Raw genomic sequence first — 25,327 nt, 5'->3', positions numbered from 1 at the left:
ACATGCTCCTGACCCTGAGTTTCTTGGTATAAAACAGAATTCTGCCAGGAGCTCTGAATTTGCAGCCGAAGCAGACGCGCTAATACCTTAAAAACTCAGAAAACGCCTAATTGGAATTATTCTGCTGGGAATGAATCCTCTCGGGTCGGGGTGGAGCAAGGTGCCACTCAGCCGTGGAGAAAAGACAGCCCAGAGCTGGGTCTGGAAGCGAGTCCCACTCTGCTTCCCCACCTCGCCACTGTGGCAGGTGCAAAGGGGGCTGAGCCAGCTTGGGGCACCTATCACTCAGTGATTAGTCAGAAGGGCATTCTTGTTCTTCTTGCTCAACCTCACCATTTCAGCAACAAGCCTTTTTTCTTTCCAGAAGACTGAGAACAACTTGAGGGCGCTGGCTGGCTCTCATTATTTTTAGCAGCCCAAGAATTAGGCTCTTAATAGTTGCCAGATACATGATTGGAAAAACTGAACTCAGAAAACCCAAGTCTAAGACATTATCCACGCTGCTACCAGAGCGGTGTTTCTCAACTCTGGATGGGTTGTAAGTCCCCACTGCTTACAAAAAAGCCCAAACGCCTTAGAGTGTGGGAGAGGAGGGCTGTCATAACACAGCCCAGTCTATCCTCCCCCCTGGTCGTCCCCACTCTCTGTATGTTCCATGGACATCAGACTGCACGCTATTCTCCAAAGATACCTCAATCCTTTCATAACCCTACGCACACCTTTGCATATGCTGTTCCTCCTTGCCAGCATGCCTCGAGCCACCCTTATGTGCCAAATAATTTCTTTTTCTGAGACCGACTAGCCACATGTGGCTCTTGCTTGCAACTTTGCTCAACCTCTCTCCGGCCCTTGCTTTGGGCAGTCGGCCTGTGTTTCCAGAGGGGGTAGGCTCAGTCCTGACTCGACATCCACCTCTCCTGTGATGTGGGATGACTTACCTAAGCAGTCTCAGTTCCCACATCTGTACAATGGGAACCTTCTTATACCATGGGATTTTTATGAAGATTAAATATTAAGAGGATATAAGGTATAAGAGGTGACACAGAACCAGCACTCAGCAACTGTGAGCCCTAAGGTTACTATTTTGTGATTCTCACTTTTACTCCAGAGTCTTCCCTGCTATACCAAGTTATCGATGTGAAGACCTCAGAGCTGCGACAAAACACACTAAGAAGAATACGTACATAATGGGGATTCCTATAGCTTGTAGGCAAGTATCCCACACAAATTGTTCCAGCCTGTGTTCCCACAGTGTAGTCTGCTTAAGTGAGGACCCAGGAAATTCAGACTGACTATGTGGAGGCACCTGCCAGAAGGTACAAATAGCAGGAGGAGCCTCCGACCTCCTCTCAAGGTACCAGAACCCCGGGGGAACTTATAAGATGGTTTCACAAGTAAAACAATCACTCGGACACAATATCACCCCTGAGAGGAGAGATGGCCTGCCGTCACCATTTTTGGCCACTTCAAGGAGCTGGGTGACAGACACATCGAGCTGAGGAAATGTTCCCCCTGCAAACCAGTAAGGGAGATTTTCATATGCAACTGCTGATCCAAGACAATAGAAACACATGCCATGGGTGACCTTGCCCCACGTTCTGATCTGAACCTGAGTGTCAGGAATGGAAATGATATTCATTGGAAAACAACTGAGCTTTGCTTTGCACAGCTGGGTGTCAACACTGAGCAGGTGCCTGGCAGGTATTAATTTTTATTCCTGCAATAACCACACAATGTTTTCCTTTCCCAAGGATGCTTGCCTACATATTCTGACACGGAAAACATAACTTAACAAAAAGGCTTAATTATGTATATTTCTTGATGTTCCCCTTAAAGGTCCCTGTGAAGGCCAATTGAAGATTCTTGCCCACCTCTGAGTGGGAAGGCACATACTATCGACCAAGAACTGGAGAAATTTTCCTTGGAGGGACTCAATATTGAAGAATACTTGATGGCTTCTCAGCTGCCCTAGGTGAGTCCCCGGGATCCCAAACTGTACCTTGGGGTTTCCTCCACCTTCTTTGGCTGCGTACAACATCTGCAGGGCAGATTCTGCGAGCGTCTTGGTCTGGTCCAGCACTGTCATCTGCTGCTGATGGTCCAGAATCTTGGAGGCGACACCGACTGCAGCTAAGATCAGGGGCTCAAAGTAGCTTGCTAGCTGTGTCACCTTTCAAGAAAAAAAGCCACAGATGCATCATGTAAATCCACGTATCTCCTTTAGGGGCCCCACTAGTGGGGATGGGACTGGGACAGGGATGGGATGATGCACAGCGAGAGGCAGACCTGCTGAAATCTACTTTTGTTTCTTCCTATTATTAAATCCAGATCACGAGTTAGAGTCATCATATTATACATGACACCCTGAGAACTTACATCACTCAATTTTACTTTTAAAAGTACTTGCTCGTTAACGAACTCTCGCTTGGATTTTACCTCCTCTGGCAAGCTCTCTGTCCTGTCTCTCATCATGGCAGAAGTGTTAAGAAATATGTTCTGTGATCTGGAGTTGGGTGTGAGAATTTTACAGATTTTAACTTTGTCAACAGCAAAGCTTTTGAAAGAACCAGAGCTGAGCATCTTAACGCGTAGGAAGGGGGATGGGGAAGGGCAGGGGAGCAGGGCCGTTGAGAGAAGCAGCCTGACAGCAAAGGCTTTCAAGAAGCCAACTCAACTGCCCTCTGCCCTGAGCATGTCGACCTAACGTGGATTTGCATTAAAATCGAACATGATTTCACATTGGTTCCAATGTTCTGTCCCTGATTAGTCCAGACCGGGAGAAGAGAAAAGCCAGGTGGTGAAGCACGGTTCTCGCTGAGGCCTCCGTGCTCGGGGCGCCCACCAGCTGGGCGGGGTCACGTGTCACAGACATTTCTTGGGCACATCCCACATGCCAGGCTTTCTGCTACAGGCTGACCATGCTTCATCTAATCCCCACAGCATTTCTACGAGGTACACACAAATGAAGAAACCGAGGCTTAGGTGGGTGAAGTAACTCTTTCAACCCCAAGCAGCCACGATGTGGAGCTGTGACAGGAAGCAGGTGTCCTCGTCCACAGTCCAGGCTCCCACCTTCCACTGCACTGCCTGCTACTTCTCATTGTCAGTCCAGCTCTGCCACGGCTGTAGTATTGGATTTTAGAACTTTATTGTTTGGTATTTGTTTGCGGCTCTCTGAAGTATTTAAAGTCCGAGCGTTAATACAGTAATGCGCATCTACCCAGCATCCAGAATGTCAGCTTTTAACATTCGCTGTACTTGCTTCAGACACCACCATCCATTCCCACTCAGATAAAACACAATGACCCTGATCACGCTTTTCCGTTCTGCTCCTCATTGTGTGTGCCAATTACTACTTGCTAAATTATTTCCATCAAGTGTCTTTAAGTTCAAGCCTTTAGCCAGCAATTTCCCTTAATGCTTCTTCCCATGATGTGGACGAAGAATGAACGTGATGGGGCCGTGGGCAGGAAGGCTACTTGGCATGAGTGGTGCGGTCACTGGATCAGAAACGAAGCAGGGGGCAGGGGTTTGTGGGGCTGGTGGTGGTTGGGACAAGGTGGGAGTCCAAAATATGAAAGTTCATTAGAGCTAACAGTGAGACAGACCATGAGCCAGCAATCAACGTACATTTACTCTTTTATCCTTGATTATAGTTCTCTTACAGATGGTTTCAAAGCACTTGAACAGGGCTATTGCTGGCCTTTATGGTGTTTTGGATGAATTTTAAAGGGGCTCCCTATCCTTGGGGCAGACGCGACTGATGCCAAAGCACATGACTTGGCTGGATTTTGGCCCCAGTCTCCGCTTTGGCCAAACACGTTCGTGTAAGACCCAGCCTGCACAACTCCAGGTATCAGCCCTACACATCTCCCTTGGATTTCATCCTCTTCCCCTGGAAGGGCCCTAGTGTCTCCACCAAAGGGAACCACAGTGCAGTGATGGGTCATCAGGGGTCAGGGCTCATGATGGGTCCTGTATGTTTTAAAGGAGTTAGGACGTTTAATGCATTAGAATCTTACATGTTTTCTAGATTCATTTTTTTCCCCCAAAGATTTAATTAATTAACTATTTAGAGAGAGTGCACACAAGTGGAGGGGAAGGGGGAGAGAGAGAAGCTCAAGCAGACTCTGTGCTGAGCATGGTGCCCGAGGTGGGGCTCGATCTCATGATCCTGAGATCATGAACTGAGCCGAAATCAAGAGTCAGATGCTTAACCGACTGAGCCACCTAGGTGCCCTTCTAGATTAATTTCTTTTTAATTTTAAAAGTACATTTCACCAATGCAACTGTAAAATGTCAAGGGCTGCTGTGTGCTGAGAATAATTAAACACAACTAAGCTGGTGCCCTCATGGAGGCATTACGGTTGGTGAGGGAGAGAGAAAGCTCCAGCGTCAGAGCCACTGGGTTTGATCCTGTGTGTCATTTCCTTAATTAGAACTCTTAGGCAATCGGCTTCCTATTACCAAACTTCAGTTTCCTTCTCCATAAAATGGGGAGAAATAATAGCACTAAGCTCCTTCAGATTGTTAGAAGGATTAAATGAGCATACATACAAGTACTTAGCACAATGCCTGCCATGTAGTAGGCACTCAGTAAATGCTAGGTGTCATTATTCTTCATGGATTGTGGGCAAAAGTTTTTGAAAGGATGTGCTTTTTCCTGTACTTAGGGAGCTTAGCAAAGACTATAACAACTTCTGTTTTTGAGACATGACAGAATAGGAAATATCCTTACATGGGTTAGCACAGAAGTTAAAATAAGACAGAATTTTGAGTACTTGGTACATGTACTAGGCCTAAGGTGGCAGAAAGGGTTGAGTAGGGGCCCCCAAAAAGGTATGTCTGTGCCCAAATCCCTGGAACCTGTGAATATGATCTTACTGGGAAAGAAAGGTCTTTGCAGATGTATTTAAGTTCTCCAAATGATCACCTTGGATTACTTGGGTGCGTCCTAAATCTGTTAAGAAGTATTCTAGTAAGAGACAGAGGAGGAGAAGACAAACAGAAGAGGAGGAGACAACGTGACCACAGAGGCAGAGACTGGCATGATATAATAGTGAAAGAACACTCAGGGCCACCAGAAGCTAGAAAAGCAAAGAACGGATTCTCCCATAGAGCCTCCAGAAAGAGTCTGGCCCTGCCGACACCTTGATTTTAGACTTCTGTGAGAGATTAGGTTTCTTTTGGTTTAAGCCACCCAGTTTGTAGTAATTTGTCATAGCAGCTCTAGGAAACTAATATATGTGGTCTGAGAATTTGCATGTATCACTCCCAAGTGATCTGAAGATGATCTGGGACCCCACCTGAGTGTCGTAATGAAGAATGGGAACCAGGAAGGGATCAACTCTCAGCCCGGGACTCTCCTGGATAGAGGGCCAGAGCCCTCCTTCGTCCAGAATGCTCCTTTAGAAAGTGAGACGGGTTTAGCCAAAGGGCCAAGAGTAAATTTGTCACTCAAACAACACCAATATATTATTTTTCTTTTGATGCTGCCCATCGACATAGGAATTAATCTTCCATACTAATACCATATGGGCAGGGACAAGGATTGTTGCCCAAGAAATCTAGATATATTTTCTTACAGAATTCTTACGGGAATCAAAAGTAACCGCTGAAATGAAGTCTGGCTCCTCTGCTAGACTCAGTTCCCTGCGGCAGGCATGTGGGCAGCGCTCTGGCCCCAGCCCCCCCACCCCCAAACCTCCTCACACAGGTGGATAAGCCCTCTTCTCACTATAAAGGAACTCAGCTGAGAAATGAAATTTGCCACACTTGGAAGCATATAGAGACACTGGTCATTTTAAATCTCAAAAAGCCTCACCTTAGAACCAGTAGGAAGCTTAGTAGGCCCGTCAGCTGTTCCACAATGTGAAAAAGCAAGAACACTGATTTTCTAAAATTGATACCTGCTGGAAAGATTCTGGCTACTGGACTTCCTGGATACGCACATCAATACTGACGTCTGCACTGATAAATGTTAGGAAACCCTGGAGGCTGTTAAAAACCCGATTTTTGCCCTCTCTATGCTGAGGCACAGGCTGCCAGACAAGGCAACTACCCTTGAAAGATTTGCAAAATGAACCCCAAACAGGCAAAACATTAGTCAGTACTTATACAATGCGGGTATGAGCTCTCAGTTGAAGGGCTCCTCTGGAGTGGGCTAGGGAGGCCTGGTTGTCCAGAGTGAAGTGTGCAAGCTTGCTCTGCTCCTTCATGTGTGAGAACAGGCACTATTAGAAGCCATGGAAGAACAATGTATCCCTAAAGATGCGAGAATGAGGCCAGTCAGCCAGGGACAAAAGATGGCAGACAGCAGACTAGCAATGTCAACGTTCTTGTCTGGCTCATCCAGCGAAGGTCAAGAGCAACAGATGACTGTAAATGTCTTGTTGGCTGGGAAGTCGGGCAATAGCCAGAAAGGTGTCACTCCAGTTTCTGTTTGAACTCTAGGTGAAAATAGATCCTGAAGTGGTCAGTGATCAATCTTGTGCACCACCCCCATCACTCACGCACACCCTCAGCAGGATCCTCTTGGGGCACATTACCTTATGTCCCAGCTGAGCTGCTTCTCCCCGCGCCGCTGTGGCAATGGGATCGATAAGGTGCCCAATTTCCTGGACCACTGAAGTTAGCTGCTCCTGCAGGGCCTGATAAGGACAGAGAGCTGTCAAATTCACCCTACGGCAATTCACCACGTAGCCACACTGATTTAAAAATAAAAAGGCCCATGCAAAAGACAAGGGAGGCGATGAGAAATGGGTATCAAAATATCCACTGTATCTATAATGGATAATACCTCTCTGGGGTGAGCCATCCTGCTACCACTCCACCCCGCCCTTCCCAGGGATCCTCAGCTCCCCTGGGCTAGAGCCCCCACACTTCCAGTGAGTGACACAAGGCGAGTCCAAAGAATACTTTTCTTACTGGCTCCTCACTCACACCAACCACAGTGTTAAGTGATGCTGCTGGTATCCTTACTTTGAGTTATGCAGCATAACTACTGGAAATAAGGAACATTTCCCTTCCAAGAAGAGAAGACAACTTTGTTTGAATGGGGAGAGCTAATGTGAGGTCTGGGGGAATGTCCAGGTGGCTGTGTCCTCAGAACTAAGAACCCCTTTAGGGAGGAGAGGAGGGGAGGAAAGGGTGATAGGAAAATGAGATCAGCTCTCAGAAAGCAGGACCATCTCCCAGACAGCACACTGTGAAAATGGCAGGTGAGTTACCCACTGGGCTCAGCTCAGGCTCTAAGTACATTGTATTTGGTGATGTGAATGCAAATATTAAAAATTGCACCCCCAAGGTATTTCTTGTCAGGTTTGAAAGAAGAACTGAACTGGTGCCGTGAAGAGATGAGGCCAAGTATCTGGATGATGCTGGAGTATGAGGGAGATGGGGAATTTCAAGTGGACATTAGTAGCTGGTAGCAGGACAGATCAGATCCTTTGTCGGACTCTTCCTAGGAAATTTGCTTGATGGATTCAGGATTAATAGATCACAGCACTGGACATTTTAGGTCCTCACATGCCAGCGTGGAACGGGGTAATTTCTGACAAGGTGACAATGCTCTGCTTGTCAGAAATGAGACTCTGGCCCGTGCTGCTTTCCCTTTGAATAATACTGCATACAGGCTGGGGGCTCTGGGCAGAGGTTAGTTATTGAGAAGAGCAACCTAACACGCCAAATGGAAAACAAAGTCCTGGGGATACAAAGGAAAAAGAAAGACAGAGATAGAAAGTTGGATGAAGGTGGAGAGAAACATCTAAACTTCCAAGGATCTTATTTAGTTCACTATCATCTTTCTGCTCATGTGATTATAGTCAAGAATGTAAGAATAGGGGTGCCTGGGTGGCTTGGTCAGTTAAGTGTCTGCCTTTGGCTCAGGTCATGATCCTGGAGTCCTGGGATCCAGTCCCACATCGGACTCCCTGCTCAGTGGTTAATCTGCTTCTCCCTCTCCCTCTGCTCCTCCTCCCGCTCATGCTCTCTCTCTCAAATAAAACAAAACAAAACAAAAAAACACCTAAAAATGCAAGAATATTTCAGCAATGTTATCTTATTACAGATGGCTTATTAAAATAAATGTGGTGTAAGCAGGGAGTCCACATAGTTCAAAGGGAGGGATTTTCTTCCTAGGGAGGAAGGGAAGAGAGAGGATATGCTTTGGGAGGGGTGGTGAAAGGATGGGGGCCTGAGAGGGAGGTTCCGGGGTGCTGGTCATCTCTGTTTCTTGACCTGGGTGCTAACTAAAGGCTGTGCTCAGTTGGTGATAATTCATCAAGCTGTGTACTTATGACATGCACACTGTTCTGTATGCAGGTCCCTCCTTTAGTAAAAGGTTGACAATAATTGTAACATTCTGCATAGGATGAGACTATTTCTTCTTTCTTTTCTTGACAGTGGGGGAGGAGGGCAGAGCTGGAGTAAAATCGACAGCTCTATTAATAAAAATGAGCAAGACCAACTCTGGGCCCACTGCTTAGAGACAGCGGGCCTAAGTTCACTGTTGATGAACTCAGGGGCAGTAAGGAACATGTCAGTAAACAGACCATCCATATTTATTAAGCAGCTCCTGAGTGTCAGGCACTTTTGACAGAGAGAAGGAAGTATGAATCAAAGGCCTTTGGACAGGTTAATAGAAAAAATTGGCAAAAAAAGGCTGTGGCTCTGAATTAAAAATATAACGCAAACAGTTCCCAACACTGGATATTGGGTAACTTAGGACAGAATCCTTTATCTCTGAATGGACCAAATGTGTAGAGTTTAATGCTAAATACGCCCATTGGTCAAAAAATGCATTGATAAAACGTGACAAGGAAACATCCAACATTTCCACGCCTTGGCCTGCTCTACTGATGTGTGAAACTGAATATGGTAACCCCACCTTACTGACGCACTCGCATCGGACATTTTTATTTTCCCCCAACTGTCATTTCCACTCCAGCAGCACACGTGTTCCTTCACCAAACCCTCATTCTCTACTCAGCATTTGCCTTAGTCCCTCGAAAAATTTCCCAGGTGGGTTCCAGGAGGAGGCGCTTCACTGACAACAGCTAGCACCAAAGAAGTATTTGGTCCCATTCCCCACCCCCTGAAGCCTGATGCTGAGATTGTTTGGCTCTTCCAGAGACCTCCGATCTGGCCACAGAGCCCCGGCCTACCTCCACAGAGATGTCATCCCTTGTGGCCAGGCTCTGGCTGACAGCCGCCAGGGAGGCCTGCTCAATGTCCCGGATGCATCGGTTGATACCATCGATCGAGTAGTCACACTCTCTCTGTCCAGGTGCCTTGTCCCTGGAAGGAACAGGGCAGGTCAAATAGATTCCTCAGGGTTCAAGTCCCACAACTTGTCGCAGCACTGGTGGGCTGGGAGCCCCTATCTACTTTCTACTGGGTTCGATTGCTGCATTGAAGGAGGGACTCTCTGACCCTTGCTTGGGAATGCCTCTCTGCAGAGCCCATGCATTTCTTCATATAACACTTGTATTTATTTATTTCCAGTGGGAAGGATATGATGCCGTTCCTCATTTCAGGCTGATGATAGGCACCTGCTAATCAAACTATTTAGACGGCACTGGCTTAAGCATACGACCCTTATTATTATTTTTTTTAAAGACCAGTGCTATTTCCAGTGCAAATATACTGTCCTCTCTGCATTGCATACAATTCACAAAGTCCTATGGTAGGAGTTAAAATATTTAGTGGATTTTTCTTTGTAAGGCATTGGGTAAGAGAACAGTGGTGCTGAGTCTCAAAAGCGATCAAAAGGCAGAGTACAGCTAAGGAAAAGGATGTGTTCCATGCTGTGGGGTATAAACTTTCGTCAACTTCAGAGATGTTATACCAATTCTGGGGATTTTTCAGGTTCATACTATCGCGAAGGAGTTCAGAGATGTCCGGAGTCACTGTGGGATCTAGAATATTCTTCTTGTCTTATTAGCAAAATAAAGTAACCTCAAACCCTGCTCAATATACAGTGGTGTTCTCTGCCTAAGCTCCTAGATATAGACAATGTAGCACAATGGTTAGGACTGGGACTAGGGCCATCAGGTCTGGGGATGACCATGAGAATACTCCCTAAGTCCTTTCTGCCTGAATTCATTCTCTCATCAGTAAAAAATGGTGACCCATGGCAGCGTTTACTTCACAAGGTTGTTGTGATGAAGAAATATGGTAACACAGGTAAAGTGTTCAGAACAGTTTCTGACATAGAGTGTTTAGGTTAGTTACTGTTGTGCCCAGCACTACCACTGGTCCCAAAGAGCCAAACAAAAAGACGATGATAACGATGAGCTCCGTTGCTATTAGATCGAAGTCCTGTTGGCTTGGGCTTATCCTCCTTCTGCCCTGTTCAGATGCAGGTCCCTAGCAATTTCTGGAGGAGAAACTAACCTGATAGATGTGATGAGACTCTTGATAGAGTCAGACACGGTGTGGGAGTGTCCAGCTAGCACAGACCAGGTGGGCGGGTCTTTGGGGTTGATGGCCAGTGAGCGTGCAGTGCGAATGAGGTATGACGAACTCTCCAGCATGGTCTTGGCTGAGACGAGGATCGGTTCCTGTGCCTGGGAGCCCTGGAAGCAGACAGCAGAAGGGGAAAGGGCAGGGTACACAGATTAAATGAATGAGGCGGGGCTCTGGAAGGCCCTGTTCTTTACCAAGTCTCTACCTGTGTTCTTCGGAAAGAGACACAGAGGTGAGGAAACCATGGAGGCTGATTCACACAGAGCCTGGAGAGCAAGCACTTGGGTCCACGTTCACTCTTAGATACCATTTTCGAATATGGCACATGCCAAGAAAGAATCAGCCCCAAACAGGCACAGAGCTTGTTCTTAACACATAAAGCTAAGGCATTACCACCTAAGAGATGCATATACCTTGAGTTTCATGAACTCTGTGGAGATATCATCATCATCAACAACAATGCCCTACAAGACAGAGCTTTCGGAATTCTTTTTTTTTTTTAAAGACTTTATTTATTTATTTGAGAGAGAGAGAATGAGAGAGAGCATGAGAGGGAAGAGGGTCAGAAGGAGAAACAGACTCCCCACTGAGCAGGGAGCCCAATGCGGGACTCGATCCCGGGACTCCAGGATCATGACCTGAGCCGAAGGCAGTCGCTTAACCGACTGAGCCACCCAGGCGCCCGAGCTTTCGGAATTCTTAACTGTTCATGCTCGTTTGGTGCCACACAGACTAGCCAAAGACCCCAATATTACCTTTGCTGCAAAGACCCCCTACCTCGGAACTGATCTGGGCAGGAATGCTGACAAACTCAGGGTTGGACGCAAACGCTGTCAGGTTCTCCACAGCTTCGATCAAGGGTGCGGTGGCAATGCGACACTTATTGCGATTGTCTTCGGAGAAATCCCCGTCCAGGGCCTGATGGGAGAACACATGGAGACATTATCCCACGGAGATGCACAAACCACTTCCGGCCACCATAATCATCTCCTAGTGGAAGAATGTGGTTTAATGGGATACTGAAAATGTTTGGTGAATTCATAAAAAAAAACCCAACAAATCAGAGAGATCAAGCTACCTAGCAGAGCGACTCAGTTAACAATCCTAAGAAATAAAGTTTAATATGTGGCTCACAGAGCAGCTGACCTCAAAGTCCATCATCTTCCCGCGCATATGACCTTGCAGCTGAACCATTTTCTTCCCCACTTTTCACACTATAACCTTTGGGCTCTTCCCCTCCATTTTCACTTTAAGTCTCTTCCCTCCCAAATTATAAAAATACTTTACACTGCATAGCACTTTCAACTTTTTCTAGCTTTTACTGGATATCCCTGAATGAATAACGGAGGTGGGGCTTCCATGTCTGCCATTTTGAAATGAACAAAGTGGAATCCAACGGGAAGGAATGGACTAGAACTACCCCCAACAATATGGACAAATCTCATAAACATAGTATTTACAGAGGCCAGACACAAAAATGTACCTACTATAGGATTCCATTTATACCAAGTACAAAAAGAGGTGAAACTAATTTAAGGTGTTAGCAGTCTGGTCACCCTTCAGAGCAGGTTAAGACTAAGGGGCCCAAAGGGGGTTTCTGGGGGCTGGTCATGTTCTATTTCTTGATCTGGTTGTAGTTACCTAGGTGTATTCAACTTACGTTCACTGAGCTCTATACATACAATGTGTGTTTTTGTCTATCCATCTTATGCTTCAATAGCTTTTTAAGAAAAATAGTAGCAGGTAACACAGTGGCACTGAGTGATCAGTCACACTGCTGATTAATGGCCCAGATGAGGAGAATCCAGGAACACAGCCTGTGATTCATGAAAGGCTGCCTAACAGAGGGTTAACACTTGGACTTGAGGTCCCCCAACCCCAGACCCCACCTTCTGAAGAACAAGACTGTTAGAACCTACAGCCTGTGACCTGGAGACAATATCCCTTCCTCCCAGCAAAGGGCTACATTTGAGAAGGCAGTTATATTTGTAGAATAATAATAAATTTCTCCGTTAAATGACCAATTAAACTTTTAATTCAACTGTTATGAGCAATCTATAAAAGCCAATTTAGACAATTAGTGAACCAAAAACCAGAGGCCCCAGCATCCTGAAACAAACCAGATCTGAGATGAGAGCGTTTCTATTTTTCAGGAAGGCAAGAGTAGGCAGGCACATATGCTTTAAAGGCTATTTCTGAATAACAACTACATTCCAATCAAGCTTTGGCAGCTTGGGACAATAATTATACATCCCGCCATGCTAATATTTTCAGAGGAATTCCCATGAGCCTGGCTCATTTACCATCTTCACTAATACCCACATGGCTTGCCTCTGCTCATCTGCAGGCACTGACCTCTCTTCTAACCTCACCAATTCTGCCATTTTTTCAACCCAATGGCAGCCCTACGTGCTATTTCTTGCTCACACATACGGCCCCCATTCTAACTGTCACTCATGTGCTCAGTACATGTGGAGTTAGCGCCTGTGACCTGCACTATGTCTTGTTCCTCTAATCTTGTTGCACCATCAATATCATTGACTCCTTGAAATCAGGCCCCTCCAGGCTTCAGAGCCATCTGGGAACCCACGGGGAGGCAGGGCGGGTGCTACTCAGCAGGAGCCTGACCGGAGTGGCCCCAGCACGGGGCAAACTAGTGTAGCAGGCAGATGGCAGGAATGGACTTCGGTGTCAAAGGAACTCAAATCCTAGCTGCACCAGTGGCCAATCACACCCCCTCCAGCTGGGATGATGTGGCTTCTAGCTCAATGGAAGATGACAAGCCTCCCCTTTGTGCTGCTCATTCCTCCTGTTCTTATCTCCCCATCCCCTTTTTCTACCTTCTACGACCTTCTCGGCCTCTTAGGGAGGCAGGCATCTGATCAAGCCACCAACCTTTACTTGAAACTTATCCACAATGAAAAGATGATTAGCTGAGGTAAATCCCAAGGAACAGTTTTCTAATTGTGCAGTTTCATGAACTGTGCCAAGAGATGAAGAAAGGATATATATTTTTTGAGCCTGGGCACTAACATCATGTATCCTGCAGCCCACTGCTATTCATGGAACAGGATCTTGAATAACATGGAACACCACCAAGCTACAGCAACCGCTATTTCCGCTAGAGGTAGCATTTAGCATCAGAAAGGTTGGGTTACACAGATATTATGTCATTTCTGAATGCTGTTTCCACTCTGGGGATGGCTAAGCCACCCGAGTAAACTGAATATGCCAATCTGCTCACTGGTGAAATTTTAGGTAGACATGACAGTTTTCATGCAGACATTCCATGTCACAGAATGTCTATCTAGTACAGCAGCTGCAACAATGAAGGGGTAAATTTATTTAGCCAAATGCCCGGGACCCATTAGGACAAGGATCCTCTTGACCCCTGGGCTAGCTCCTCTGAATGTTCTCTTAGCACAATCTCAAGGGAGTCTAGGAGAAACAATTTCTATATGGGTACCAGAATCAAAGATCCACGGACTTTGGGGGATTGGAAGGGACCTTAAGACCTTAAAGATTTGGGACCTTAGTTCTAAATCCCCAACGTTCTAGATGATAAAACCAACACCTAGAAGGTGGCATGCTATCCAAGCTTATGCCTCAAACTACAACCCAAGAGCCCTGGCTCCCTTCTCTCCTGACCTTAGACAAAGGCAGTAAGAACTGGAATAAGAGAAGCCCAAGAAGTTTTCCCCTTTCTTTTTCTTCTGAAAAAAATCTCCTTTACCAATCCAAACCTAAGGATGACCAAGAAGACATACTTATAGTCAAGTCAAAATTAATTAAAGAGCGCTGGATCTGGTATCTTTGGTACACACATCTTGCTCACACATGGGTATGCTTAATCCCCAAATCTGAGCTTTACCTCTGCTGTGAGAGGCAAGGCCATCCTTCAACTTCTCAGAGAAATTAAAGCTGTTGTACAACTTCTATTTGGCACCCAAACCTGAGTGAGTGCACATGTGAAACAGCATTCTATTCCACCCATGTGATTCGAGACTAGGTAATGAACTGACTGAAGAAAGAAAAGCAAGGGTCCCTGTGTGGGGGTGACAGCAACCATGGGTAGGGGTCTGTGTGCTTCTAATGAGGCTGGTATTTAGAGCAATCTGCCAGGGAGGAGGGTGCAGCTATTTATTCCTGCTGAGCCAAGCTTTGGGATTTTAAAGAACACCATCGGTAGAGGTTTAAGATTCTTGGGTGCACACATTCTAATGGTGTGGATTACCCGCTGTGAAGGTCTATTCCCTGATCTCCCATGTTCCTCTGGCTGGGGTCCCTCCTGTTTTTGTGGCTATAATGGTGTGGCACCTGGGACTGAGGCTTGGGCACATCCTCATGATTAAAAGAAAAAAAAAAGGCACTAGAAGCCTAAAACTTAGAGCAAACTGCAGCTACGAGGGCAGCTGTCTTAAACATTGAGGGAATTGAATATTCATTTGCTCTGCTCTACGACAGGATTCTTAACCATTCCTTAAAACAGGAAATCTAAAAAAATAAAAAAAATAAAAAAAAATAAAACAGGAAATCTATTCAGTATATAGGATGGTGAGCTACAGGGGAAGGACCCATTACCATTTTCCTATTAGTAAACTAAAAACAAGGCTCATTGTCCCTGGCGAACCCTGCCACCTGGTGCAAATTGAAAAACCAAGCCCATTTCAGCCGGTCGAGGGGCAATGGGTTCTTTTCTGTTCCTCGGGCATTGCTGCTGGTTCCCAGGGAGCTCACCGAGCCGAGGCCTTCATCTTCCCCACCTACTGATCACCCTGCACCCCTCCTCTGATGTTCCCGCACACGCCTATCTTTCAGGCCATTACAAGAGCTCATTTGCGGCCAGGAATTGCAAAGAGGGTTTGACACCATGAGGAGCATCTGAAAAGAAGAGGAGATCTTAGCAGAGATGCTTTATACAGAGACAGGTCAGGACTTAGAGCAGGAGGTGGCACGAAAGAAAGGTTCCCAGGAATTTCTATAGAACAGTTTCCTTCCTTTTCTTCCTCTGTTGGTCCATCTAAATATAGTCTGTTTCTCAACGATCAGAAAACGGCCAAGTTTGACCTGCAGTCAGTTAATGATACAGCAACCACCAATGACGTGACTCCCCTCCGTTGCGGCTTTCAGCCCTCCCTCCCCCGATCTGCACACAAGTGGTGTCAACAGACCAAGGTGTTTCTTCCTAGGTTAGTCTGGATTTGAACACCATGCTGGGGTGAGAGCAGGACTGGGATTGCGAAGAACAGGGGCTCTGGGATCTGGGTTTGAATTCCCATCTGCCACTTACTTACTGGCTGGGTCGCCTTGGGAAAGTTACTTAACCTGCTAGCGCCTGGTGTCCTGAGTGCACAACGGGGGTGACAAACACAGGGTGGTTGTGTGAACTGGGATGAGTGATATGCACCAAAGACTTGGAACAGGCTTTGTACAAACCAAACGGTTAAAAATGTAAGCTTTATTCATTTCAAATACTATCAACTCTGACGGTAAATAAGGTGAGCTGCCACCAGGATCCCAGGGGCACCTGCTCACCGGCTTTAATTTATTTCCAACCTATCTTATTATTGTCTTCAAATAGGCAGACTTTACTTTCTTAAGGCTCTTTGTTGAAACGGCAAGAAACTGCTGACCGGGCTAATCGGTCTGTGCTCTCCTCCACCAGCTTCCAAGTGCTGCCAGGCTGCGAGTTCTCCCCTTTGTTTCTGCCTGGCCCAGCCTGTGGACTGCTTTCTCCACGTGATTAAAGTGGTTCTGCAGAGTGCGAGGAAAATGACGTGTGTGGTATCCTGTCCTCTGGGGAGGACAGGAGAAGTCCCATTACTCCAGGCCTGGCCTGGCAACACAACTACCTCGGGGACTGTGACAATCCTTAAATAAGCATGAACCCTCCACTGGCTGTGCGCCTTCTCCTCTCTGGGTTTCCAAAGAGCTGGTTGCCTGCCTTCCACGACAGACTCCTTCAGAGGCTTGCAAGGGGGTTCTGGGCTCCCTGCCTGTGGCCTGCTGTACCAGCTGTGGCTGTTTCCCCGCAAGGTCAGCTGCCCCGCTGCTGCTTGGGCCCCACTTGGGACAGGCTGGATTTGTGGCTTTATCACCCAGCCACAAATACTGCAGGCCTGCCACTGCAATTCCTTCCTCATACAGGGTACCCGGCCCCCACCCCTCCTTCAACCAGTCCACGGCCTATAACACAAAGATGAACTTGCTATAAACATGGAGTGCTCTATTTTAAAAATCTGATGCTCCATTTCAAACATTCAAACAGCTATAAACAGAAGAGAAATCATAGGATAGGTGAAATTGACTCTTTAAGGTGATTTCCCCACAACTTCCCATTCCCTTCCCCCCTCTACCTTCTCTCTAGGTCCAGATATATCTAGCAACGATGGCAGACCCCCTACCAGCAATTCCCTGTAGCAAATGAGCTCAAAACCAGCCCACAGCAGCAGACCGTTTGAGTAAAACACAAGGTGTCTGCTCCCCAAACACCGTGCCAGGAGACGCCTTGCAGCCGACCTCTTCCACATTTCTGCCCCTAAGCTTCTCATGTACAGAACTTGGCAACCGCCTCCCATCCCTCCGCCCCAGCTAAGAAGGTTAGTGGAGGCCAAGGCTGTTGTTTTTCATGATAATTATCTCCACTGGAAAAGGACTGCTCCTCACTGACTTCAATCAGGAGTTAAGCTTCAGGAGACACAAGTCTTGGGCGAGCAGAGCTTAAATTCTGTACACTTCTTTCCCCTCTGCAACAGGTGATGCAGGGATCACTAAGACCTCAGTTCCGTGACCTACCTTGATGGTCTTCACTAGGTTGGCAGTGCTGTTGGCGACTTCCTTGGCTGACTGGACAAAGTGCCTCTTGGCCACTGGGTTGGCTGTCTTGGACGAGGCGATGCGGCACGCATTGCACAGGGCCGAGGTGTGCTTGGCGACAATTGTGGCCGCCGACAGAACCTACAAAACATGGAGCCGGGTTGGCGCACAGCATGCTCAGTGCAGCGGGGTCCGGGTCAGAGGAGTCCACCCTGGTCCCGAGCCCTGGATTCCTCTTCAGCTCACCTATCTTGGGCCCGTGTAATGAGCCATGTGTGTCTAGCTCTGCCGTCCCAGAGCCATACCAGGAGAGCAGGGGGGCAAGAATGGCTAAGCAAGAGAGAATAAAGAGAAGGGAAGGGGTGCTGCTGGAGTAGTGGGACAGTGCTGGGCTCCAGAGCGTGTGGAAGGAGAGGTAGTTAGCTCTGCTTCAGGGCCCCCCGCCAGGAGGCACTCGGTCCAGGGTCTAGGCCAGCCCTGCCTGACCGGAGTGCAGTGTGAACGACATATGACATTTTAGACTGGCTAGTAGCCACGTTAAAGTAAGTAGAGGAACAAGAGCAATTGATTTCAATAACTTATTTTTTTTAAAGATTTTATTTATTTACTTATTTGACAGAGAGACACGGCGGGGCGGGCAGCGAGGGAGGAAACACAAGCAGGGGGAGTGGGGGAGGGAGAAGCAGGCTTCCCGCTGAGCAGGGAGCGCGACGCGGGGCTCGGTCCCAGGACCCTGGGATCATGACCTGAGCCGAAGGCAGACGCTTAACGACTGAGCCACCCAGGCACCCCTAATTTCAATAACTTATTTTATTTAACTTGACATATCCAAAATATTTCATTTCACCAGGTAATATCACCTGGAGTCCACGTCTAGATGAGGAAAAGAAACATCAAGGTGTAACAGCTCCTTCCTCATCTACAGGGGGACTGTGGGCACCTGAGTAAGGGGTCTGGGTGAGGCATCTCCTGGGCCTCACCCCCACCCCCAACTGCTCTCTTGAATCCCCCCGATCCACTTTGCTGAGGCTGGTAACACACCCTTGTCCTTAACTGGACAGGTAGAAATGTCAGGTGTCCTGACGTCTTCCATGCTAGTTCTCAGGCTCATAGGTAGGTCTGATGGCCTCTGTATTGCCTCCTTAACTTGGGTCTTCCTCCTGCCGGAAGAATGCTGGGCTCGGGGTTCACGGAGGACGTGGCACTCACAGGCTGCTTCTAGTAGCCCTATGGGCCGGTTCCTGTTCCTTTCAGCACACGCTGCTTAAGTTACTGGGACTTCAAGCCACTTGGATACGGAGTGTCGCCCATACTGTCTAGTCCTGAAATGCCTGTGGGTCCTTTCGGCACTTTGAATTCTGACCAGACTCTGAGGCCTGGCTCAGGGCCACCATTTCTGTGCAGTGAACCTTGACAGGCCCTTACAGAGCTCAGCACATGTTCCTCTGTGCATCCCAGGCGCTGTCATCATACCCTGACCACCCCATCTTCCAAGCTTTATCCAACAGAGGAAGATCCAGGGCATAGAGGGGATCAGGTCTAACTGGTGTTGACCCTTAGTGCTGAGCACAGAACAAGCCCTCCACCTACGTCCTCTGACCTGAATGAAATCATGAGACTCCTGATGAATCTCCCGGCGATGACTTCATCCTACTGCCCACCAGCACCTCATTTCAAAGCACTGACACATTGCCATGCTCACCACATTTTGCAATATCCCTCCCAAGTTGTTATCCACAGGGCTGCCTTTAGCTGGCTGAGCAAGCTCGGAAAGAACAGTATTCTTCCCTAATTCCTCACGGTCTCCCACCGTGAGGAATTAGGGAACTCTCCCCCTACAAGAGTTTAAGGACTCACAGACCTTACACCCTTGCCCCGTGGTTACCTGTGACGGGCTGCTGCCGGGGTCCACCAGGTTCTGGCATGCCATCTGGATAGCCTGGTTAGCCCTGGCAAACTGGATGGGGTCCACGAGGCCCTGATGGCCCGCCTGGCTATTTGGATCAGAGATGCCCACCAGGTATGCAGCCTGGAAAGGGAGAAGGAAAGCGCAGCTCAGATTCTCTGTGCTCCCGGATGAGCCTGTCAGGGATGACGGCCCGGCAGTGCGCAGGCCGCATTCTCAGGGGCTCCCCGGTGCAGGTTGGTCAGGGTAATCTCACCAGTAAGGGTTTAAGGACAGACACGCTGATGGTGGCCAAGTCTCCTGCAGCCTTCTGGGAACAAAGTCTCCTGTTCTGAAAAAATCCTCAAGAAGCTTTCCTATGGAGCCTGAACAAGGATGAATGCAGCCCTGTGTGCTCATCTTAGGACCATGAGGGGACTCAGTCTCAGTGTGAGGCTGACTCTTCGGCTGGCAGATGGGATAGGCAGAAAAAAGGGGGTGGAGACCAATGGCATGGAGCCGCTGGGTTGGTTAACCTTGGAGCTTGCCGTGCATGGGAGTTTCTCATCTCATAGCCAACTGCATCCTTATTGTTCAGACCAGTATATCCAGGAGTAAGGAGAGTGAGTAAGACGGCTCAGGAAAAAAAAAAGGCACTATTTGGTCTCTAAGAGGACAAGAAGCTCTAAGGGAAGGTCTCCTCTTTAAACCCTTTGGAGAGTCAAATCACAGGGAGAAAATGAAACTGTGAATGGGAAGTTTAATCTTAAGTCATTTCCGAGGAGATCTGAGGGGCAGGATAAGGATAATTTCATCCCCCAAACTAGGGATGTTTCCCTTTGGTTCAGTAAAATTTTCCAGCCACAAGCTAACGGCCAAATGATAAATCCTTCAAGGTGAGTGCTGACAATTTGTGAAGCTTCAGTCACATGAGCCCAGTAATTATTACAGATGCACAGGACAGTGGAACCAAAGCAAGGAACATGCCCGATCATGTCTCTGCAGGATGGTATCTAATTTTTTCTCCCTCTGATCCTAAGAAGAGCGTGACTAAGATTTTTGCAATTTTAAAGCCTCAGAAAGAATGTGAATTACGTAAGACTCATTTTTTTCCGCCTCAAAACAACTCCTCTCTGAAAGTGGTCTTAGAAAAAAGCCAAAAAACCCACACCTGGCCTCTGAAGGCTTCTGCTGGGTCTGCAGCGTTCTGAGTTTCACTGTCGTCACCAGGCTGCTGTGCTCCTGGGGGGGAACCAGCTGGCGCTGTGTCGAAATGGCCCAGCCAGCACAGGAACCTCCACCTTTACACCATGGTTTCTGTGATGGTGGTCGGGGACGGAGCTGCCGTTGGAGCTCCCCAGTGCCTCGCACAGGGACGGGGTACTCCTGGTATCCTCACCCTCGCACAGCACAGAGGCACAAGACACAGGCCTTAAGGCTGGAAGGCCTGCATCAGGGGGCCTGGGGGCCAGTCCCTTACCTGGGCTGCAGCCTCTGTCAGCCCACAGAGGGCCTTGGACGCAATCCCCACACACTCCCCAAACGCAGGGAGGTCCCCGGTCTTGGCGTTCTGCGAAATCCCTGCCATCGACTCACCCAGAACCTGCAAAACAACCAACCGGTGATACTCATGAACCAGCATTTCTTCCAGCCATGGGGAGAAGGGCGCTACACTTCCAACTTTAACATTCAGGGCCACTTAATGTACACGATTTGCCATTATTTTTCTTTATATGCATTAAGAGGGGATTTAAGAGAATTATATCATTCCTGTTTCATAAAGAGAAATGAATAATGAAACCATGAACCTTTCATCTAAAAACTGTATCTTGGGGCACCCGGGTGGCTCAGTTGGTTAAATGTCCAACTCTTGATTTTAGCTCAGGTCATGATCTCAGGGTCGTGAGATCGAGCCCTGCATCGGTTGGCTCCAAGCTCAGCACAGAGCCTACTTGGGATTTTCTCCCTCTCTCTCTCTGCCCCAACCCCCCCTTTAGCCCCCTCCCCTGCCCTGCTCTGCTCGCTCGCTCTCTCTTCAAAAAAGAAAAAAAGTTATCTAGATCTCAAAGAGCTACAGTTAATATATACAGACCAATAAAGTAAAATCTAAACGGGGCATCCCAGAGGTGAATGGTCTCAAGTGAGACCTGTCAGTACCCAGAAAAATCAGACACATACACTGAACTGCAGGGAGTCACACCCAGGAAAGCAGAAGACATACCCTTGCTGATATTATTCATTTACTTATTGATAGTAAAATTTAAGTATGGCTTTGTTAAAAAGTGTGCGTATATATATAGATGGGTGATCTGAACATTAAGACTATTTCCTAAATTTTTAAGTATTTCCCCTTATTTTGAAAATCACTGATGTCTTTTTTCTCTAGAGGTCCTAAAATAAGAGCTAAAAGGGATTTTAATATTTAGAATCCAACCCAGAGAGGTAGAGCACCCTACATAAGGTCACACAGAAGGTCACATGGGCAGGGGCAGGATACCTGCCCCATAGCTGGTGTTCTGTCTTCCATGGGCCTTGTCATGCCCCAAGAAGGCAGGTCCTAGTCCTACTTCCCAGGGTCACAGATGATGGAATAGAAGATGTTGAACATAACCCTTTAGAAAGACTATGGCACTGCCAATACAGAATTCTTCATTAATAAGCCATCTGGGATGGGGAAAAAATTCCCTAAAATTGCTTAGATACACAACATAGTCCAGTGTACATGAAGACTTGCAAAGCAGAGAAGTTAGAAGGTATTTGTATGCACAGTATTGTCCTTCCTATCAAGCTGCCTCCCTCTTTAGGAAGGAAGAGTTTCTTTGGATCTAAGTGTGTAAGACACATGCACCCTTCCCTTAGGCAATCCAGGCTTCCATGAAGGGTGCTGGACAGAGCAAACTCTAGCCTTAGCCCATTGCACGGCATGCCCCTCCTGACATCACCAACACAGCTGTGTCCCCAAAGCTAACGTCAGACGGACGCAGACAAACACGCGCTCGTGCTCCAAGCACGAACTTGGTACTGGCGACTGTTCCATATCCACTCGTCTCACTTGTATTTCATTTTAACCCGGTTTTGAAGCATTCTCAACAACTTCGGTATTGCCATCACAGGTTAGTGCCTCTCGACTTTTTAAAAAATCATTATTGCTCCACTAAGAAATCTTTTTAGCCTCCCCACCCCCAATTGCTAACCACATCAAAGTAAATAAGAAGTAAGATTTAGTTGAGCAAGGTTAAGATGTGGCAGAGGGTGGGGACACAAACTATTGCAATATTTAGATTTTCTCACTCCCACCTCCCAAAAGAACCCCCAATTTTTTCAAGTAACTTGAGAATGATGCCATTAATGGATGGCCAGAAGAACAGACAAGGGGGTCTCATAATAGCCAAGGTCCCTGATGGGCTTTCCCTTGCAATTCAGTCCCAAGTGAAAGAAATCCATGATTTGATTCACAGTAAGAACCATCTACGATATGGTATAAAGCACCGTATCTCTAAGTGTTACTTCTGGACTGCATTGGCAGGAACCGAGGGACCTGTCAGAAATGCACAATCTCAGCCCCACCTCCGATCTACTGAATCAGAAACTCAGGGCTGAGGTCCAGCAATCTGTGTTTGACAAGACCCCTAAGTGATTCTGATGCACAGTCAAGTTTGAGGAGCACCTGAGCAAAGGGCTCCACCGTGAGGCTTTGTAATATATGCAGCCACACGGAGAGGCCAAAGACAGATGCATACGGAGCATGTCTAGATCCTTCCACACAACGAGGAGGAATGTGAACAGCGCAGACAGGCTTACCTTGGAGTTTTCCATCACACTCTCAATGCAGTCAAAGTAAGAGAGGTCACTCACAGGTTCATTAGGATTGTCCAACATCCCCTTGACAGTCTACGGAAGGAAAACACAACTTAAAAAGCAAGCGAGTGTTATAGAACAAGAGAAATTTCAACGTAAAATACCAACTGTCGACTCCCCCTCCACATATAGGATTCTGGTCATGATCACTCATTTATCCACATTCTTGAGAGGAATTTAGATGGTTTCATCTGTGACTTCAGATTTCCTGCCAGCAACACCACACTGATGGCAGGGAGAAGGATGTCTCAGGTTAGCTTTGACAGAGAGGAGAGTCTCCTGTTCACAAATTTGAAGGAGAAGCATGGTATCCACAAAAGGGAGGGATTTTTTTTTTTTTTTCCTTAAGAAAATCTAAAAGCTAATGCAAGGCAATGGTCAATTAGCATAATTTCTCTGCTGGGTAACTCCAAGGAGTTTACATTTCAAGGACACATTAACTGATTTCTACTCGATGAGGAGAACCTTCAGTTTTCAATTCTGGAACCTTTTAATGCATAGGCATGAAAGAAGGGAACTCCCTAAAACTGCCCACTGGGATGGTTCATTTGTTTTTAATTCAAAAAGTATAGAAAACATTCACTCCTATTTAGGAATCCCTCAAGGAGCAGGGCATGGGGCTTGCTCCTTTGTCTCTAGTCCACTGAAAATCATCGTGAGTTGCATGTTGTAATAATCTCCAACAGTCACATATGAGGGAATTTTCCAGGGGAGCTAAGTCTGGGATAGAGCCATCCAACCTCCTCCCCACTGAGTGAGAGTGTACATTTGGACCCAGCAGCCTTTGGGGGTACAGCCATTTGAGTTGCCAAGGATTGGGGGAGGTCATGGTGGAAACTGCTGAGTTACTAAGATCCCAGGAAAGAGGGCAGCATAAAGGAGTGCATTTCACTGAAGAACCTCTTCCCGCTCTTCACACAATCAAAATTGTTTTAGTAACAGCCATCCCGAAAGAGTCATAATTTTGGCAACCAACGATACCATTAAAGGACAGGGTGTTTGTATCTGGGCCTACAGATCTATTTGGACCAAAAGCCCACATACTGTGTTTGCGGATGTGAACAGAGCGGGATAGGACAGTAATTAACCCAACATAGGAATCAGGCTCCACTGTTTTCAGAATGCTTTAGTCCTCAGGTAACAAGCCTCCTCTCCCCTTCAGCTGTGCTTACTGGCCAACTGCCACCAGCAGACTGGGCCTCAATCAAACCCTTCAGAAGCTGCAATCAGACCCCCTCTGGCATGCTGGGTACTCCCGTGCTAATCATCCGGAAAACTAAAGGTATACTGGGTACAACCAACCCATATGCACTGAGATATCTAGTTGGCTGTTTCAGTATAACCCGCACTGGTTAGGACTGCTTTACATACAAGTGGGCACAATGATTTTCTGTTGACCTGTGTACATCCTAGAGGCACAGATGAATTTTCCATTATAAATAAGCCCTAAGTGTGAATATAAATTGGGAAGCACCCACACTGTGTTCTGGACCACTACAGGTCTCATAGTCACCTTGATTGGTAGTAAGTATTACTCCTGAGTTTCCACTAATGTGCCCCCTACAGTGTCTAAAATAAAATGTATGGGAAAATCATTTTTACCCAAAAAGAACATCTAACCCAGCTTCTCCCAACTGTGCCAGCATAATGACACCAAAACTTTTTTTAGGTAGAAATTGCTTGTCTTCATCTTACGTCCAGACCTCTTCCTATTTGAAATAGAGTCCTTTAAACAAAATAACTCTCATCCTAGTGGAAAAACGGGAAGCAGAGATGATAAACCCACCAAATCTAATTTTTCTTCAATTCTTTCTCACTTGGATCGAAACTTTGGCCTCAGTAGTCTTCTAGGAAGGACATAAGGCAAGAACAGAGGAGAAGAAACTGACCCGTTCTGGGAAGGACAGAGAGTCACAGCCTCTTAAATCCCCAGCAGCCTTTCTAGGGACCTACCTCGAGCTCCCGTAGGGCATTATCACATTCTTTCTGGCCTGGAGCTTGCTGGGTGCACAGAGTAATGAGCTGATTGATGCTCTCGGTCACAGCTCTGTAACAGAAACAGATAAAAGGTTTTTGTTTTATTTTGTAAAGATCAACAGTAATTTCCCCAACAATGCTTTGTAGGTTCACCAGAAATACAAGGAATTCATTATAAAGGCTGGGGTCCCCGTGAGAGCTCTTCGCCAAGGCTATGAACAACCAAAAATAAACTACAACCAGCGAAGACAGAATGAGTGTTCCCACTCTGCCTGTGATTACTCATTTGATTTCCCTTTCAAGGGTACTAACGGTTCTTTTAGG

At 47.0% G+C, this 25,327-nt stretch overlaps 1 protein-coding gene across 12 annotated transcripts in view; it reads right to left on the bottom strand.

Annotated features, from left to right (window-relative positions):
• The window catches only part of TLN2 (talin 2), a 429,909-nt gene that overhangs the window by 73,927 nt on the left and 330,655 nt on the right, over window positions 1–25,327 (bottom strand). For all 12 annotated transcript variants that reach the window (XM_034994419.1, XM_034994414.1, XM_034994422.1 and 9 more), the window contains 10 exons: window positions 24,980–25,073; window positions 22,970–23,059; window positions 20,649–20,771; window positions 19,169–19,312; window positions 17,263–17,424; window positions 11,245–11,385; window positions 10,396–10,577; window positions 9,165–9,297; window positions 6,549–6,650; window positions 2,000–2,170 (listed from right to left, as the gene is read on the bottom strand). In XM_034994419.1, coding sequence (XP_034850310.1) covers window positions 2,000–2,170; window positions 6,549–6,650; window positions 9,165–9,297; window positions 10,396–10,577; window positions 11,245–11,385; window positions 17,263–17,424; window positions 19,169–19,312; window positions 20,649–20,771; window positions 22,970–23,059; window positions 24,980–25,073 — 1,342 coding nt within the window. The remainder of the gene's footprint in view (window positions 1–1,999; window positions 2,171–6,548; window positions 6,651–9,164; window positions 9,298–10,395; window positions 10,578–11,244; window positions 11,386–17,262; window positions 17,425–19,168; window positions 19,313–20,648; window positions 20,772–22,969; window positions 23,060–24,979; window positions 25,074–25,327) is intronic.

The sequence above is a fragment of the Mirounga leonina genome, unplaced genomic scaffold, assembly GCF_011800145.1.
Source record: "Mirounga leonina isolate KUSES-001 unplaced genomic scaffold, KU_Mleo_1.0 Mir_91, whole genome shotgun sequence".
NCBI lineage: Eukaryota > Metazoa > Chordata > Mammalia > Carnivora > Phocidae > Mirounga > Mirounga leonina.
This window is presented reverse-complemented; position numbering and strand designations above follow the sequence as displayed.